The 18,062-nt window shown below is 37.3% G+C and overlaps 5 protein-coding genes across 7 annotated transcripts in view; 2 read left to right on the top strand and 3 right to left on the bottom strand.

The window, feature by feature from the left end:
* Positions 1 to 37, top strand: part of LOC104726267 (DNA ligase 4-like) — a 5,072-nt gene extending 5,035 nt beyond the window's left edge. The window contains exon 14 of the mRNA XM_019232117.1: positions 12 to 37. Coding sequence (XP_019087662.1) covers positions 12 to 37 — 26 coding nt within the window. The remainder of the gene's footprint in view (positions 1 to 11) is intronic.
* LOC104726268 (DNA ligase 4-like) lies at positions 25 to 5,334 on the top strand. 3 transcript variants are annotated; one of them, XM_019232899.1, is made up of 19 exons: positions 25 to 163; positions 249 to 286; positions 398 to 404; positions 495 to 650; positions 862 to 937; positions 1,139 to 1,263; positions 1,355 to 1,448; positions 1,637 to 1,720; positions 1,966 to 2,061; positions 2,169 to 2,217; positions 2,342 to 2,429; positions 2,535 to 2,732; positions 2,946 to 3,071; positions 3,159 to 3,258; positions 3,354 to 3,459; positions 3,559 to 3,674; positions 3,781 to 3,942; positions 4,033 to 4,191; positions 4,283 to 5,334. In XM_019232899.1, the coding sequence occupies exons 1-19, from the start codon at positions 103 to 105 to the stop codon at positions 5,172 to 5,174; spliced, it is 2,733 nt and encodes a 910-aa protein (XP_019088444.1). In that variant the 5' UTR covers positions 25 to 102; the 3' UTR covers positions 5,175 to 5,334. The 3 variants fall into 3 exon arrangements, with proteins under 3 accessions (XP_019088444.1, XP_010443392.1, XP_019088445.1); XM_010445090.2 differs by having other exon boundaries at positions 26 to 163; positions 3,559 to 3,689; XM_019232900.1 differs by lacking the exons at positions 25 to 163; positions 249 to 286 and having other exon boundaries at positions 392 to 404; positions 3,559 to 3,689.
* Positions 6,881 to 9,598, bottom strand: LOC104726265 (transcription factor bHLH35-like). The gene is made up of 5 exons (XM_010445086.1): positions 9,338 to 9,598; positions 9,090 to 9,252; positions 8,767 to 8,988; positions 8,484 to 8,654; positions 6,881 to 7,145 (listed from the first exon to the last, which is right to left on the bottom strand). The coding sequence occupies exons 1-5, from the start codon at positions 9,418 to 9,420 to the stop codon at positions 7,041 to 7,043; spliced, it is 744 nt and encodes a 247-aa protein (XP_010443388.1). The 5' UTR covers positions 9,421 to 9,598; the 3' UTR covers positions 6,881 to 7,040.
* LOC104726266 (probable inactive purple acid phosphatase 28) lies at positions 10,430 to 12,075 on the bottom strand. The gene is made up of 4 exons (XM_010445088.2): positions 11,863 to 12,075; positions 11,617 to 11,764; positions 10,989 to 11,401; positions 10,430 to 10,897 (listed from the first exon to the last, which is right to left on the bottom strand). The coding sequence occupies exons 1-4, from the start codon at positions 12,055 to 12,057 to the stop codon at positions 10,448 to 10,450; spliced, it is 1,206 nt and encodes a 401-aa protein (XP_010443390.1). The 5' UTR covers positions 12,058 to 12,075; the 3' UTR covers positions 10,430 to 10,447.
* LOC104726264 (protein SMAX1-LIKE 5-like) lies at positions 13,194 to 17,961 on the bottom strand. The gene is made up of 4 exons (XM_010445085.2): positions 17,499 to 17,961; positions 16,060 to 17,399; positions 14,935 to 15,157; positions 13,194 to 14,840 (listed from the first exon to the last, which is right to left on the bottom strand). Exons 1-4 carry the CDS (start codon positions 17,598 to 17,600, stop codon positions 13,365 to 13,367), a joined length of 3,141 nt encoding a protein of 1,046 aa, XP_010443387.1. The 5' UTR covers positions 17,601 to 17,961; the 3' UTR covers positions 13,194 to 13,364.

Here is an 18,062-nt window from a genome sequence, read left to right as displayed (position 1 = left end):
TGTTTATTTAGGCTCTGGAAGGTTTTTACAAGCTTGAAATTATGAGATATACGATCTTTTATTTTCTTTTTATTGCCATTTAGGTGCATCCTTGATGGGGAAATGTTGGTCTGGGATACATCTCTGAATCGGTTTGCTGAGTTTGGTTCGAATCAGGAAATAGGTTTGGAGTCTAATCAATATCCTTATGTTAAAAAGCTTAGTCTTGCTTGCAGTAGATTTGATCCTTCTATTACTCTTTTTCACAGCCAAGGCAGCAAGGGAAGGTCTTGACAGCCATAGACAGGTTCATATGCGAAATCCCACTTGTTTACTTTTGTTGTTTGCTTTATGTTGCGAGTGAACTGTTTGAGGATCTGACTACAAACTCTGATGTTCTATTTATCTATCAATGCAGTTGTGTTGTATCCTTACCAGGAGAAGTTAATGCCCCGACTTCAGAATGTCACGACAAAACGACTTTAGAGATATTCTTTTCCTTGACCTTGTACTAGATGTTGCCTTTGATGTTCTTTATGTTGGCGATACTAGCGTCATCCACCAGAGTTTGAAGGAACGGCATGAACTGCTGAAAAAAGTGGTCAGGCCTTTAAAAGGTCGTCTAGAAGTTTTAGTACCTGAAGGTGGCCTCAATGTTCACCGCCCTTCAGGTAAGGACTACTAAAATTCTAGTAGACTCAGGAATGTTGACAAGTGCGACAGAGTTAAATCAATGATGATTTTTTCTCATTTTCTTGAAGAGTGCTATGTTTTTAGACTTGTGCATCATTATGAGTCTGTTAAATCTTTCATACAACTATTTAATTTCTCCTGATACCATTAGGACCTTTAAATGGATATGTGAACAATTTTTTTTTGCAGGGGAACCTAGTTGGTCTATTGTTGTCCATGCTGCTGCTGATGTTGAGCGATTTTTCAAAGAAACAGTTGAAAACAGGTTTATTATTCTTATTCTAAATCCAGCCAAAATTTCTCTCTCCCCTATTCATGAATGGTGCAAAACGTTTGAATGGTACCTTCTTGGCCGTATAGGAACACTGATACTTGCTTAATCGACCCTCTAGTACAGAGTCTTTAATATGATTTTCTTCGCAGATGTGTGTTTTAGTTTCTGATCCAGTTTCTTCTTTGTCCTCAGAGATGAAGGAATTGTGCTTAAAGACCTGGAATCAAAATGGGAACCTGGAGATCGTAGTGGCAAGTGGTTGAAGTTGAAGCCTGAATATATCCGAGCTGGTTCTGACCTTGATGTTCTTATAATAGGTCTGTACTCGATAGGCTGTTACTTTTCCGTTGTTCAAAATTGGTGTCCTTTTCATTGGATCTTATTGAGGATTTGTTACGTCTTTACCAGGAGGATACTATGGCTCCGGACGCCGTGGAGGGGAGGTAGCACAGTTTCTCGTCGGCTTGGCTGACCGGGCGGAGGCAAATGTGTATCCTAGGCGGTAAGTATTTCTATGGTTTCACATTTTCTCATAGAATATGAATTCAGATTATCTATAGAAACTACTGAAACAGTCTTGACAGAACATGGGGCCAGCAGACTTTAAAGCTACGTGACATCAGAACTTTTAGTTGTTTGCCCAGACATTTCAGGTCTAACTATGAATGATAAGCTATTCTCGTTTTCCAGATTTATGTCCTTTTGTAGAGTTGGCACTGGACTTTCTGATGAAGAACTTAACACTGTTGTAAGCAAACTGAAGCCTTATTTCAGGTGAGAGAAGGATCAGTTCACTGGCTTTCTTATCTCATTTAAACAAAAAAATATTAAACTATATGAGATCAGTCAAGGTTAAGGAGAAAAGGATATAATACAGATGCTCCACTATGATATGACTCACGAGAAACAGCTAATGCATACATCAAAACTAGAAGGGTTTTGGGTATAATAATATATTGACAATATAAACACACTGCATCTTACTTTAATTGTTCTCACATATTTTATTTGTGTTTCAGAAAAAATGAACACCCAAAGAAGGCTCCACCAAGCTTCTACCAGGTCACAAACCACTCAAAAGAGAGACCAGATGTTTGGATTGAGAGCCCAGAGAAGTCAGTTTTCTGTCAATCATCTCTTTTTCCTCAACTGAAGAAGAAGAATTTGGATCGTTGAATACTATTTTCTGTGCTCATATCTTTTTTCTCTTCCCTTGTTGCAGATCAATAGTACTTTCAATCACTAGTGATATCAGGACAATAAGGTCTGAGGTATGTCCATAAGATGTGAGAATGTGAAGACTAGCTAGTGACCTCTAATATTTGTTTTTAATTTAATTTGGTATCTTGCAATGCAGATTTGTTGCTTATAATGCACATGCTCTATTTTATGTAGGTGTTTGTTGCACCTTACAGTCTGAGGTTTCCTCGTATTGATAAAGTAAGATATGACAAGCCTTGGCATGAATGTCTCGATGTGCAGGGTGAGTAAAAGACCCAAAGACATTATCCAGTGTTCTCATTATCATGAAAGTTAAAATAACTGATTTGCTTGCTCTTTATATGTCTGACTGATGTTGACTTTGCAGCTTTTGTGGAATTGGTGAATTCGAGTAACGGCACCACACAGAAACAGAAGGAATCTGAAAGCACACATGACAATCCAAAAGTCAATAAATCCTCCAAGAGAGAGAAAAAGAATGTGTCGCTTGTCCCTTCTCAGTTTATTCAAACTGATGTATCGGATATCAAGGGCAAGACCTCAATCTTCTCAAATATGATATTTTGTATCCTTTTGACATGTTTCAAAATGAAGTTTCTTCTCTCTGCTTCATTCTCACCTGGGTACCGTTTTCTTACTGATTGCATTTTCAGCTGGCTTCCTCTATTAGTATTAGACACCTTTTTACATGGATAAGTTCTGAAACTACCTGAACTTGCAAACTTTGAGAAAATTTCCATACTACTCTTTTTTTGTATCTCCTTGACAAATCTTACAGATTTTGTTAATGTGCCTCGGTCCTATTCTGTTGATACATTTCACAAAATGGTAGTTGAGAATGGAGGAAAGTTCTCAATGAACTTAAACAACTCAGTGACTCATTGCATTGCAGCGGAAAGCAGTGGTATGCCACTTTTTTACTCTTTACATTTTTTACCTAACCCTTTGTACGCATGAGGTGCTTCTCAAAACAATTTAAGAACTATTTCAGGAATAAAGTATCAGGCAGCAAAGCGTCAGCGAGATGTCATCCACTTTTCATGGATCTTAGATTGTTGTTCACGAAATAAGATGCTTCCTTTGCAGCCAAAGTGAGTCCTAGAAACATTTTCTTATGGTATCGATCCTTTAGGGTTTCGTGCTTTAATGTTGTGTCTAACAAAAACCGCTTGCGGCCTTTTTAAAGGTACTTCCTCCACCTCACTGAGGCTTCAAGGACAAAATTACAGGATGACATTGATGAATTCTCGGATTCTTATTACTGGGATTTAGACCTTGAAGGTCTCAAACAGGTATGTATGTTCAGTAAGTCCCTTGGAAAGTATTATACTACTTGATACCGTTTAACTGAAATCATACAGTCGGGTTTCAATCCCTTTTTTCGCTTTCAGGTCTTAAGCAATGCCAAGCAATCCGATGACTTAAAATCCATTGAATACTACAAGAAAAAGTTATGTCCAGAGAAAAGATGGTCCTGCCTCTTTGGCTGCTGTGTTTACTTTTACCCGTATAGTGAAACATTGTAAACCCCCTCTTGTTTTCTTCTTATGTTAAACATGACAGTTACCTAAAGCAATACTCATCATCCTCAATATATCATTTTTTACTTGAAGGAGCACTGAAGAGGAAGCTCTGTTGGCAATTATGGCTAAGAGATTAGCGCTTGAAGTCTTAATGGGTGGTGGTAAAGTTAGCAATAATCTTGCTAATGCGTCGCACCTTGTAGTCCTTGCTATAACAGAAGACTCTTTGGATTTTACTTCAGTTTCAAAAAGGTAATTCAAATTCTTTGTTTCTGATTATGAGCTTCGTACCACATTATATAATTAGGATTAAGACTTTGTTATCTGCTCTCTCTGTAATAGTTTCAGCGAAGTGGAGAAGCGCCTTCTGTTGAAGAGAAGGCTACACGTTGTTAACTCTCACTGGTTAGAAGACAGCTTGCAAAGAGAGCAAAAACTTTGCGAGGACGTCTACACTCTGAGGCCTAAGTATATGGAAGAGTCTGATACTGAAGAATCAGAGTGAGTCAACATATTTTATGAGTTCTTATCTACAAATGATATAAAACTTAGTCTCTCATCTATATAATGATTTCATTTCTGTTTGCTTCAGTAAATCTGAACATGATATAACGGAAGTAGCTTCCTGTGGTAGTGCTCAAATCGAAGAGCCAGCTTCCTCTAAGATGGAAATTAGAAGTTCAAGAGGACGGTCATGGACTCGAGCTGTTAAAATGGGAAGGTCTTCTACAAACTCAACGCATCGAGTACAGAGACGCAGAGGCAAGCAGCCTTCTAAGATAGGCGGGGACGAAAAAGAGGAGAGTGATGCTTCTGAAGAAAAAGTTTCACCACGACTCAGTGATATAGCAGAAGAGACTGATTCGTTCGGTGGGGCTCAGAGAAACTCTAGCAGAGGAGAATCTGCAAAGAGAGGAAAGTCTCGTGTGGCACAAACTCAAAGAGTACAGAGATCACGAAGAGGCAAGAAGGCTTCGAAGATTGGAGGAGATGAGTCTGAGGAAAATGATGGTTTTGATGACATAGACAATGTGTCAGCAGATGCAGAAGAGAGTTTTGCAGCTGGTAGATCAGTGGAAAACGAAGAACCTCGAGAGCCTAACATAGCAATGCACACAGAATCACTGCATAAAGCGAACACAGTAGCAGTTAAAGAGGCCTCAGAAGATTCTAGAAATGCAAAGACCGAGATGGGTATGAAAGAGAAGTTACAAATCCATGAGGATCCACTACAAGCTATGTTAATGAACATGATCCCGAGCCTCAGTCAGAAAAACACAGAGACATCAAACCGAATCACTGGGGAAAATAGAAACGCTAATGTATCTTATGATTGTGAGTCTTCGGAAAAAAGGAAACTCGGCGCCGAGACTGATGATACTTCTGTGAACGCAGACGCAGAGGCAGACACAGTTCCTCCTCCTGTGAAGAAAAAGAAAGTTAGCTACCGGGATGTTGCCGGAGAACTGCTCAAAGACTGGTAAAACGCTGCTGTTTTGGACCATGTAAGGAAGCTCTTGTGTTATGTATATATGTTGTCTAACTCATGCAATTTAGTTGCTGGTCATGTAGAAGAGGTTATACTTTGGTTTTTTTACTCATGCAATTTCAACCATTTTTTTTATTTTCAGCTGTGATTCTCTTTTTTTGTTTCTTTTATCTTACCAATCTCTAAAAAAGCATGTTTTTCAAATTTTGCTAAATTTAAAATGTGCAAAAGCCATAATTTCCGAATACAGACATTAATTTAAATAAATAAATAAAAACATTAAGTGTAAAGTAAATGTATCCCAGCAAGCATGTGAGCCCTTCGTAAGTAAATATAGCACGTCAAGCAATTATGTTTCCAACTTTCTAATAGCATATTTAAATATTAGTTATTTCCTGTTTTGCTACATTCAAACTGTGTAAAACAAAAATTTCAATAATTCGACAATCGGGTTTATTTACTCAAGAACAGGGAACTAGATAATAGTATTGAGAGATAATATATGATATCTTTGAAATTGATTGGTATGGACTGAGCGAAATAAATAAATAAATAAAATCCACTAGAAGTCTAGACGACCGTATTAATATACATATAAGCATGTGAGCTTTAATAATAATAGCCTGAGAGAGACGTTTTGAATGTGTTCACACAAAAATGAGCTCTTACCCAAAAGAACTTAACAATTGTTCTCGCAGGCATTGCAGGCATGTATAGTAAACATAAGAGTTCAAACAAAGGAAATCTTTAACTATTTTGCAATTGCTTTTGATGTTCTCTTATTTTACATTACATGCAGCATTTTTATAAAACCATAGTTACATTTCTGTTGTACTTGGTGATCAATTTTTTGTGGTCTAAAAAATGTAGTTTTTCTCTCAATGGAAAACGTAAACGAATCATAAACTAATGTCGTATGTACAAAATGTATATATCTATTACACGTATATCATCATTATTTATGACAATGGGCTGTCTATTTTGACTAAAAATACGTGGAAATAAAAAATCTAACGATTGTTTCAATTAAAATTTGTGGAGAATAGTTAAAAATAAGTATAGTATGGGACTATATATGGGAAGAGAGCAAAAGAAAAAAATTGATAGACACAATAACGTGTACATTAAAATTTATGGGAAGTTAAATAATAATGCGCTAGAGCCACCATAAATGGGTTCAGGAGATTGGTCACTTCACCTGGTAACTCTGAATATTCTAGATTTGGTAACAAGTTTTTATTGTGAAGATTATTAGTAACCAGGTTGTGCTTCATTATCTAAAATTTAAAACCTTACCAACCCTATTTAATGAAAGAAAAGGTGTGCTTACTTAAGTGGACATCTTTATTTATTTAGATTTGGAGTTCATCATGTCCACCGTGGTCAAGTGAATTTACGTTTTGTTGTCCATTGGAAAAAAAAATAGTACATTAATTGCTACCACTCATTACCTGTATGTAGTCTCACGATCAAATTGCCAAGAATTCTAACAAGAGATGACCTGTTTCCATTGGCACCACACCACAAAGGATCTACTCATGGTACTTCTGAACACTAAATATAGCACTACTTACTTACTCCATAAAAAGAATCCATGATCTTTTCTAACTGTTCGTTAATTATGGAGCTTGGCTTAGCTTTTTAACATTGGGTTCTCAATCTCAATTAAAGAGGAAAACCAATCTTTTTCTTTGAGCAATATATTGACAATGGGTACGGTTTATTATAGACATTATATAAAAGACAAAAGAAGTCTTCGTGATGGCAAAAGAAAACTAAGGAGAAGAAAATGAGAAGAGACATATATTATTGATGGTAAAGAGAGAAACTAAAAGAACAAACAAACAAACAAACAAAAGTATTAGTAAAGAGAGTCGATACTAAAAGTGGGGCTTTGAGTTTCATTGTAAGCTCCTATTCCTGTTTCTATTTTTAACCGTAGTACCTCTTGTTCTTCTTCATCCGCCTGTTCAAAACACACACACACACACATTTAATAACAATAATTAGGATTATTGTAATCAATGCCTTGACAAGAAATTACAAATGAAAAAAAAAAACTACAAGTGAAGACATAAGCCAAAGAAGAAAACAGATCCCATTAAAAGATAAAGTGATTAAGTAATTGCGATCATAATCTTATCTCTAAGATCCAATCATTCTTGACTCTTAATATTATTCTATATGAGGTATTTAAGAAATCCAATCTATCTTTCTATAATCTCCACACAATCTTTTATGATATGTATACTTTGGCAGACTTAGCTAATATTTTATCATTTAGAGGACATTGTTATTTAATTCGAGCAGTTGAACAGTATTTATCAATATCAAAGCAATCAGATTCCTGCTTACCACACACACATAGATAATATATTTTTTTTTTTTGTAATAATCAAACGGACCAAATCACTATAAATGTGGGACCAAAAATGAAAAATACTAAAACGAAATCCCAATAATTGTTTGCTCACCACCAGAAACGCTTCCGATATGAACAAAACATTTACGTTACCATAACTGTATTACCAATAGAGAAGTAAACATTTTTATTTTTTAAAAACAACCTGAAATTGCTTTTAACAATTGACACTTTTTCTCGATGCACTATAAGTTTTAAGTGGCCAACAAAAATAATTGTTACCAGATAAAGAATAAGCCGAATATTGTGTACAATGATATCATCATTAGTTTACTCAAATAAAATCTTGCTTTAAATCAATCAGAAAGGTCCATGTCGTCTAAAAAAATAAGTATCAAAATCTTGCATTTTGGAAAAGGTATTTATATTAATTTTTTCAGGTAAACAAATAAAGTAATAACACAACGCTCCATTGCCAGCGTCACGAATGAGACATTTATTGTTAAAATAATTTGGTACGATACGAGCATATGACTTTAAACACCACGTTAAAAAAAAAATGCTATAAATACCCAATTAAAATCAGATCATATTCCAAATTCCAGAATTTCGATCCACGGTGTACCCAAAAACTAACAAAATATAGGAAAACAAATTATTTCCACTTAGGTAAATTTTTAGAATAGTTGAGAAACAACAGAAATTAATATCATGCAATTTACATACATACTGGATGATAGAGACTTTTAGAAAAGTTAACTAAAGTAGTCATATACTATATTTGAATGCTTCTTTTTACTTTATCTTAAAAAGTTTACTATCCACTCTTGACTAAATTGCAATCATTACTTCAAATTAGTAATTAACTAATTACTAGTACTAACTAAAACTAACTAATTACTAGTACTAACTAAAGAGAGAGAAAGAGAGAAAGATGCTGACCTCAATAAAGACAGTGTGGAAGATCATGCCAGAGAAAGAGGTGAGATTGGAAGTGAGGATTTTGAGATTTAATGACTCAAAGACTTCACACAGTTTCACCATTGTGTCTGTCCTCTTATTACATGTTATACTCACCACCATTGTCCTCTCTCCCATGAATGTTACCTTCAACTTCAAATCACCCACATACACAAAACAAACCCACCAATGTTAAAAAAATTGAAAAAAATTTAATGTCCTAAATCTATGATTTTTCAAGATGAAAGAATGAAGCATGACTTACTTCGAGAACCTCGATGAGAGAAGTGGAAGAACTAGAATCAAGCTGCTTCATCTTCTTGGATGTGACAGGAACAAGTAAATCACGATCAAAATCTTTGCTGAAACTCAAGCTACTCTTTGGTGTAGATTCAAGTTCTCTGATCTCAGCTTCGAGCTTCCCTTCTTCATATTGTAACCCTTGTATGTAACTGATAGCATCTTTGATTATTGATGCTTTATCCATCTAATTAAAAAGAAAAAGAAAAAAGCAAACCATAGTAAAGCTTGGATCTTGGAATTAGAAGACAAATTAAGAGTTTAGACGAAGAAGGGTTAGAAAGTAACCTTGGTTATATTGGGAACAACTGATCGAAGAGCAAAGAGTCTCTGGTTAAGTTTCTGTCTTCTGTTTCTCTCCGACACAATATTCTTAGAAGCCGGCGACGAAGCCGCCCCGTCCGGCGAACTCGAATCATACGACCCAGAAATCGCTTCCTCCAACGGCCAGCTATATTTTTTTCAAGAAATGGAATAAATATCAAAATCTAAAATGCAGGAAAGTAAAAGAGACAAAAAGAGAAGAGTGAAAGAACCTGTCGTATTCAAACTCTTCGTTCTGGAGGAAAGAGCTGGGTTCCCAGTAATTGCTGAATTCTTGGTCGATAGTATTCTCCATTTCCCGACAGATTTTAGAATCCAACTGTCTGGTTAGTTTCGTTGGTCTCCTCTCTCTCGAATTGTGTGAGCTTTATATAGACAATGGCAAAAAAGAGAGAATGAGAATGAGACAGACCAAAGTCTTGGGAGACAACAACGTAGAGAGTTATACACCACCACCGTTGTATCTTACTAAAAAGAAAAAATTATGTCCATTATTAAACATGAAAATGAGATCTATAGTAACAGTAATTTGGTCCCAAAAAAAATCTAGATATTTCCAAATTAAAAAAAAAAAAAATGTATAGAAGAGTATTATTATATTTAATTTAAATGGTATTCGGCACGAGGCTTATTGATATTCTACTTATATAACGATTCTGATACCTTTAATGGAAAACTTTAAAATATTTCACACTAGTCAATATAAAAAGGAAACAGTATGGCCACTAAAGAAAAAAATTTGTCCTGAAAAAATATTAATCAAAGTTTAGAACCGTGACCAGAAGAAAAGTTCAGAAACATAATTGTACTTAAAGAAAAAGGCGGAAATAAATATGACAAATTAGTGAAACAAACAAAAAGCATAACAAGAAAATGAGAAATGATTTGACGCTGGAACTATTTGTGACGACATTATAACTCAGCATATGAGGATCATTGTATCGTATTGTAATCCTAACACATATTTTTAAGAAGAAAAAAAAGACGAAATATGTCAGATAGTCAAAGAGATCACACATTCACACCGAAACAGCAACGAACTGACCATTTCAAAGCATCCCAGACGAAAATTCTGTGTTTCATTTCACATGTGTTTCGACAGTACTATTTTTCCCTAATGAGAAAGCTGACGTTTAACGTATACGAATTTGTGGCCGTCTGAAAAAACGTTTTTCAAGACAAACAGACTCATATCTATCATGTGCAAGTCATGAATGAGTCTAGACGCAGAGGGACTCAGAAAATTCTCACACGAAACATTCAAAAGATGGGTATTATTTCATAACAGGACGAGATAAGTACCTTTATATGTCTTTGCCCGTTTATCCTTTCAGAATTGTATCGGAAGTTTCCCATAGTACTTGTTCGTCTATCTTGCTTAAGTCTTGGTCATCGAGACGTTTCCAAGTCTTGATAAGTTCGATCCCTGTCCATGTGTCTCTTCCTTTCCCGAGCTTAGCCTCTATCACTCTTGCTCTTCTATGCCAATTTGGTCTTCCGTAAGCATGGTACCCGAATCCTCCACCGTAACAAAACCATACTCCTTTTAGATTTCCACAAAAATCATTGACATGGTCGTGTCCAATGAACGCAGCTTTTACATTTCCCATGGACACAAAGGTCTGTAAGACTCCTGACTGAACAACGGAGCATGCCACACCCTCCTGAAACTGCCCAATAAAGGGCGTGTACCACAAATCACGGACTTCCGGGATTGGGATGTGGAAGAAGGCTAACGCCGGAGGATTACCGGAAATCCTCTGGTTATGATCCTGTTTTAGGCAGTGAGAGTCTCTTTAGAGGTAAGAATCTTGACTGATATGTAAGCATGATGAAAGATGTAAGAAATGCATAAATCATTACGTGTTTAGAAGTATCTTGAAGCCAACGAAGTTGAGATTCCTTGATCCATCCGTATGTTCGTCTACCTTGGACTATTTCTCTATCTCCACTGTCAAGAAAGAAGAGGTCAAAGACAGTGCTATTTGACAGCACGGAACCAGGTGCACCGTGTACTCTGAGTTGGTAATTCCCAAAGCCATCAATTGATCTCACTGTGCCTCCTTTGGTTCCATCTTCGACCGGTGGATTGATTTGAGAGACGGAAAAATCCATAAGAGAAAGGAAAGTCATAAGTTCTCCACGGTTCAAAGTGGATTCTTGGTCATGATTTCCTAAAATGGCAGCCCATGGGATTCCATATTCAATAGCTGGACCAATGGCTTGAAGTAGAGATTCAGCTGCATCAGTAGTACTTGATCCGAATATATTATCCCCTAATCATCAACAACATTAACAAAACTCAGTAACCAAAGGCACACACTTACCTAAGTTTTTGTTCAATCATTCTCACAATTGTATTGTACACCTCGTTCAACTATATTTTGGAGATCTTTAAGAAACACAACGTCTCAGAGCTTATCTACTCCATACTAAGTATGCATAAACATAACCTAACTCCTAACACACAAATTCATATGAAAAAATTTACCAGTAAAAGCGATCAAATCAGGTCTCTCAGCTTCAATCATCCTCCGAAGGAACCGAGTAGTATTAAGATCAGAACAGTACTCGAATTCAGAATCCAACACATCTCTACACCGAGTAATACTCCCCATTCCGAAATGCATATCTGCAACCTATATAGCAATCCAAACGATACCGATCAAAAATTCCGATTCAATAATCAGAGAAGTGCAGGAATCGAGAGACAGAGAACAATACAGACAAAACTTACCTGGAGGATCTTGAAGGTGCCATCGTCGCGGAACCTTAGAGGAAGATTTGGAGACCTTTTCAGACGGACGTTGTTACGGTTGATGTGTAATTTGTGCAAGATTAGGGATTCGATGAAGTAGAGAAGAGATAGGATTAAGGTTAAGTAGAGAACAGTGTGCTTCCAGTTTCCAATTGCTGTTGCAGAGCTCATCATCTCTTTTGCTCTTAAAACGGAGAAGACGATGATGTAAAATTTGATTTTCACGTTTTGATAGACTACAATTTGAATTAATCGAAATTGTAGGCCCGTTGGGCTTTTTCGCTTTACACTCAGCCCAATATATTATTGCCTTCTTTTTATTTTATCTATATATTTTTTACTTCATTTTTTATCGTCCATCCCCTCCCATCCTTTGGTGTTCCCTTCACCTTACCTATATAGTAACCTTGACTTTCTATATGGGAGAGATAAAGATTTTGGTAATCTTGAAAAACACCTGAGGCCATTTCCTTGGATGATGTGGTACATATGGAAGGCACGAAACAAGAAAGTGTTTGAAAATATCTCTGAGCCTCCGCAAGACACACTGGAAAAAGCTATCAAAGAAGAAAGTGCATGGAGAAAAGCCAACACTAAAGACCTTGCGCCTGGGCTAGAAGAAGCAAGGATATCTCCGCCTCCACTTCCACAGGACGCACTTATTTGCTTTATTGATGGATCTTGGCACTCAAACATGGATTGGAGCAGACATGGCTGGATTGCGTCCACTGGAGATAGGATACTGAATTTGGGGTTAAAAGGATCGCGGAGAAGCCTCTCCCCTTTACATTCAGAGTTAAATACCCTCATTTGGGCTATGGAGTGTTTGTTGACCTTGAATCTGGATAGAGCATTCTTTGCGACGGATTGCTCGGACCTACTAACAATGACATCCAATATAGAAGAATGGCCGAATTTTTCATCAGAATTGAAGAATTTTATTCATTTCAGAGAGCGATTTGTCAATTTTAGCATTAAATATATTTCTAGAGAGGACAAAATTCGTGCTGATAAACTTGCGAAATGTGCAATAGCACGAGGTTTCTGTTTTTCCCATGTAATCACATTGGTACCTTTTTGGCTCTTTCACGAAGAGCGTCTCTTCCGGTAACTTAATATATGGGGTTGTTTTGACAAAAAAANAAAAAAAAAAAAAAAAAAAATCAATATGGTAGTATCTTCCAGATCAAGCTATATATCTTTGAATCTTCTTTTGCTTTGAATCTTCTTTTGGTTCCATTGCCTAATAACATCTACCGTTAACAACATTCAAGATGGTTATTTCTTAGAAAAACAATCTCAATCGAAAACACACATTTTCCCCAAATTTGAAACGCATTTATATTACATTCGGAAAAAAGAAAGGTAAAAAACGAGTTACACCAGTCAAACCCCCACATTAGTAATGGAAATTTTACATATTGATGAAAAAGGAAAGAACAAAAAAACAAAAGAAAGACTAAACCGAAAGAAAGATTGATCTACTCGAACTTGGAAACTTGGACTTTGTTCGGAAGAAATGTACCCATGTACCCACCAACACCCCCACCATATCCTTTGTTGTCAACTATACCCCCAAACACCATCCTAATTACACCCGTATCCTTTTTCCCTCCCTTTTTAACCGTTAGTAACCCCGTTTGAAAAACCTCCTTTAACCAACTTTCAAACGCACCGTTTTGAATGTATCCTCCCCCACGGCACAGCTCCTCCACTAACTTCTCCTCAACGCTAAAGCTAACTCCGCCTATTTCTTCCCCTTCCGGAAAAACCTCCCTGAAAGCTGCCGTTATCATCGCCTTTTCGATTCCCGGTTCACATGACCGGTTTAAGACAAACCGGTTTTGAATCCGGTTCAGAAAGTTGCTGGACGAGAACTCTGTATCCTCTTCCTCTCCTGTTAAATCGCTTGTAATAGGACTGATCTCACCTTCTCTCTCTTCTTCAGCTTTTATGTTCAGGTCAAGATAAGAGCTGTTGAAACTCGATTGCCTCGAGCACACTTCCTTCTTGATCCAAAACCTGTTCTCGATCTCTCCCGCTTTAGAGTTCTTCCCTTCCCTAACCGTTAAATCCCACTCCGGTTTTCTCTTTTTCCCCGGACTCTGTGCCGTGACCTCCAAGCCAATTTGCAAAACAGAGTCTCTGTTTCTCGCATTGCTCGAATCCTCCTTTGTCAAAATAAAGATCGCTTGGCGATGATCAATGCCACCTTTCATCCTCCGTTTCTCCTCAAACCGATCAGCTAGGAGCTTCAAGAAACGGGAATCCGCCAGATCAATGTCTTCAATCAAGAAGACAACCTTCTCATGATTCTCTAATCCGCAAGCAAGTAGCGTCTCCGAGCTGACCTTTGACTCGTTGCCTTTCTTCTTAAGGTCAATATGAACCAGAGACTCGAAAGATCCGAAAACAGATTCGGATACAGTACGAGCTAATCTCCTCTTTGCTGCTGTGTCTCTGCCCTCGATCATGATCCATCCGTCTTTCTTCTTTGACACGCAATCAATTAAACTCTCAGCTATAAGACGCATTGTCACAGTTTGCCCTGGAATACTCTCTTCCAAGGCTTTCACCAAAGCACTCATCTTCTTTCTTGTCTCTGTTAAGTAATCTGATGTAAACAGAGAACGCCCCAAATCGAGAGTGATCGTCTCATTTCCCTTGTCATCTTCAGCATCATTGATCGACTCACCCTTCTCGCATTCATTTCCACCCAAATCAAACTCAATAGTACAAGAATTCTGACGTCTGAACTTGGCAATCGAGTTTGTAGCTCGCTGGTTCGTCTTCAAACCCAACGAATCAATCAACGAGATTGATTTCGAAGACTCATTTGATGATCCATAAGGCAAGCCATAGGGATTGTTTTTGCCCATCATACTTAATTGTCCTGTCTGACTATGTAGATGTTCACAAAACTTGTTCCATTTTCTCCTTAGTCCAATTAACTCTTCCTACAACACAATCAAAACACAAGAAAATAAGAACTTCGATTTACCACTGAATCAACCATTTTTATCCAATGGATTTAAGTTCAAAATAGTCTACCTTCTGTGAAGAATTATTGTCTGCATCATGAGATTGGAGCCAAGAAGGCAAGAGTTTTTCTTGGTTAGCTTTAAGGGCTTTTGCTTCTCTCTCAAAGCTAGTAACACACTCAGGACAACAACTCAGAACAGAGCTTATTGTCTCTTCTACCTCCTCAGCTTTATTGTAACCAGAAAAGGACTTTGTTGCATTAACACTACTCATCGTCCGTGCCTCATGCCCACTGCAAATAAAAACAAACGGTCAAAAACCAGAGGTCAGTGGCATTATCGTGAATAAACATCTGAAAAACAAAACAAAAAAGTAAAAAAGAGGTTTTGGATTCTTGTTAAAAGAACTCTGTAGACAACAGGACAAGATGTTTCCCTATTATAGAACGGTCTCTTAGCTTTCAGACATAAAAGAAAAAAAAACTTGAGACTAATTTTAACCAAAGAGGTAAAAGGAGGGTAAAAGTGTCCACGCAATGCTACAAAACAAAACAAAGAAAAACATTATAAGTTCAAAAAGTTACAAGCTTTATTCTCTACGATGTTTTAATTTTGTCTACAAGCAAAATGATCCATTGAATATTACACCAAATAATCGCATATTCTCTAATCCGTTACTTACTCTACCTATCTCCATATCTTGAAATTCTAACATCCAAAAACTCAGAGCGAATAAAAAGTGTCATATCTCTATAATTAACCTACCAGCTACACTTAGGTGGACTCCTCCTATGTAGGTCCAATTTTATAAAAAAAAAAATTATAATCAATGAAACTGTATATGTGTGAATGGACAGGCATGGACACAGAGGGGGTTTGGCTTCAATGAGACACTGATCTGAGTAAGTCAGAGAACAAAGAAAGACTCTAAAAGGACCATTTTCAAGTAAGCAAACATATTTTTCAAAAAAAAGAAAATTATCACATTATTATTTTTGAAACTAGACACAAAGATTCGATTTTTTTGTAAGTTTAAACATAGATATACTAGCTAGTGTCACTATCTACGCAATCCCTTTTTGACCAACATCACGAAAAAAAGAGTTCACTTTTGTGAAAAAATACACTGATATTTTTGTCTTTATTTTTACTTTAAAGAGTAATTAATGGTAAAAAGTAAAGAAAAAGAGTTTACCTTGTCGCATGAAGGCTTAAGCCAAGATTAGCAGACGAAGGGACAGAGACAGGATGAAGTGCCCACAGTGTTTCTAGCGAAGGTTGTCTCATTTGACATCTCATGTACGTCTGAAACGAAGCTGTTCCCATTACCCAAACCCTCTTGGTTTCATAATCATCATCATCGTTAAACTCAGCGATTAGTTTCCCCATTTCTTCAACTATATGATCTAATGGACTGTAAGACGAAGAGATCTCATCGATTAGTCCACCACTGCTGTTGTTGGTAATCTCTTTGACTGTCCACTTTAAGTCACCGGTGAAGATAATAACATTTTTGCCACTCGCCGTGAGAGACATAACTTTCTTCCTTAACTCCTTTATGTTCGTCTCTACGTCTTCTCTCCTCATAAACTTGGACGCCATTGGTGAAAACTGAAACTTTACGAAATGGGTTTGCTTTAAATCACCGGTTTGATCGATTTCTCCGCTCTCTAGCTTTGCCATTAGCTCTGAGACGAACCCTTCCGTGAACGAAACTGAGTCTCCGACGATCACTGGGTTCTTCTTCTTCGTCTTCTTCCTCAGAAGAACATCGACGACGAGTTTCAAATCGATTTCTCTCAGGCGCTGTTGCTGATGATGATGATGATGGTGAGAGGAGGAAGAGGAGATGAGAAGTGGGTTTTGGTCGGGAGATTGGTTTAAGAAATGGGTTTGCCATAAAGGGAAGTTAGGGTTTATAAAGTTGAAATCTTTAGGGTTTTGGTAGTGGTGAAATCGGTTGATGTTGTTGTGGTGGTGTTGTTGATCGGGAGAGTTAGGAGAAGAGAAAACTCCGGCGACGGAGCCACCGTAGAAGACAGAGGAAACGGAGCAGTCTTCGACACAGTTTTTCACGGCGGTGCTGTTAAACCCAGCTTCTCTCATGACCCGGCTCACACTCGGGTCATCAAGGATGGAGATAACCAACTGTTCAAGCTCCACTTTAACAGCAAGAAGCTGCGTCTGTTGCGTTTGAGGCTGTGTTTGTTGCGTTTGCTGTTGTTGTTGTTGCTCGATACAGCCTCGTCTCTGGTGAGCTTGAGCTCTTTTGAGTGCAGCGACAAGAGCGTTTGCGAGAGAAGGCTGACCATGCAACATAGGACCAGGAACAGTAGGGAGCCGGTTGAGTGCGACGTTGAAACAAAGCTCGAGAGCTCTGCACTGAAGCGGATGGTTTTGGTTATGGTGATGATGAAGACGAGAAGGGGCAAACTGGTAATTAGTTGAAAAACCAGGGTGAGATTTGATGCAGGCCCTTCTCAATAGACTTGTCCTTGATGACAATAATGTAGCTGCAACATGGAGAGGCGTGACCTGAACACACAAAAAAAACAAAAAACTTTTTCATTGATAAAACATCAAAAAGATCAAAACTTTTTTAAACATTTCAACAAGATTGATTGAGTTAAAAACCTGAGCATGGCCTCTTCTCCTAGCTAAAGTGAGAGAGTGCTTCAAAACAGAAGCAGCCTCTGTAGTGAGTGTCTGTTGAATCGTATAACCACCTGTTCGCATAACTTGTAAACCCTAACCCTAACCCCCCACCCCCACGTTTTTGAAATTGAAAAAACCTCACTCGAAAGCTTTCTGATTTCACTAAAAGCTTCAAATCCAAACCCAAAGTTTCCTCCTTTAACCCCTACCCTGAATAAGATAAACCCACAAGTGAAGAAAAAGGAAAAAAAAAAAAGGAACTTCCTTTCTTATGTTTGACGACTGAAGAAGAAGACTCTTGAGAGAGAGAGAGAGATAACTCAAGAAAATGAAAGAATAGAGGAAACAGATCTCTGAAGAAGAAGATAAGTGAGAGAAAAAATGGAGAGAGAGAGAGGTTTAAGAGAGTTTTAGACAGATAAGGAAATAAGACCAAGCTGGTTCCTTTATACTTATTTCATGCTGTGTTTTCTGTTCCTATTCTTGAATTATTTATTATTACAAAAAAAAAAGTTAAATTTGATTTTTTTTTTTTTTTTTTTT

The sequence above is a fragment of the Camelina sativa genome, chromosome 11, assembly GCF_000633955.1.
Source record: "Camelina sativa cultivar DH55 chromosome 11, Cs, whole genome shotgun sequence".
NCBI classification, from domain to species: Eukaryota; Viridiplantae; Streptophyta; class Magnoliopsida; order Brassicales; family Brassicaceae; genus Camelina; species Camelina sativa.
Note: the sequence above shows the minus strand (reverse complement) of the source record. Positions and strands in the feature narration are given on the sequence as shown.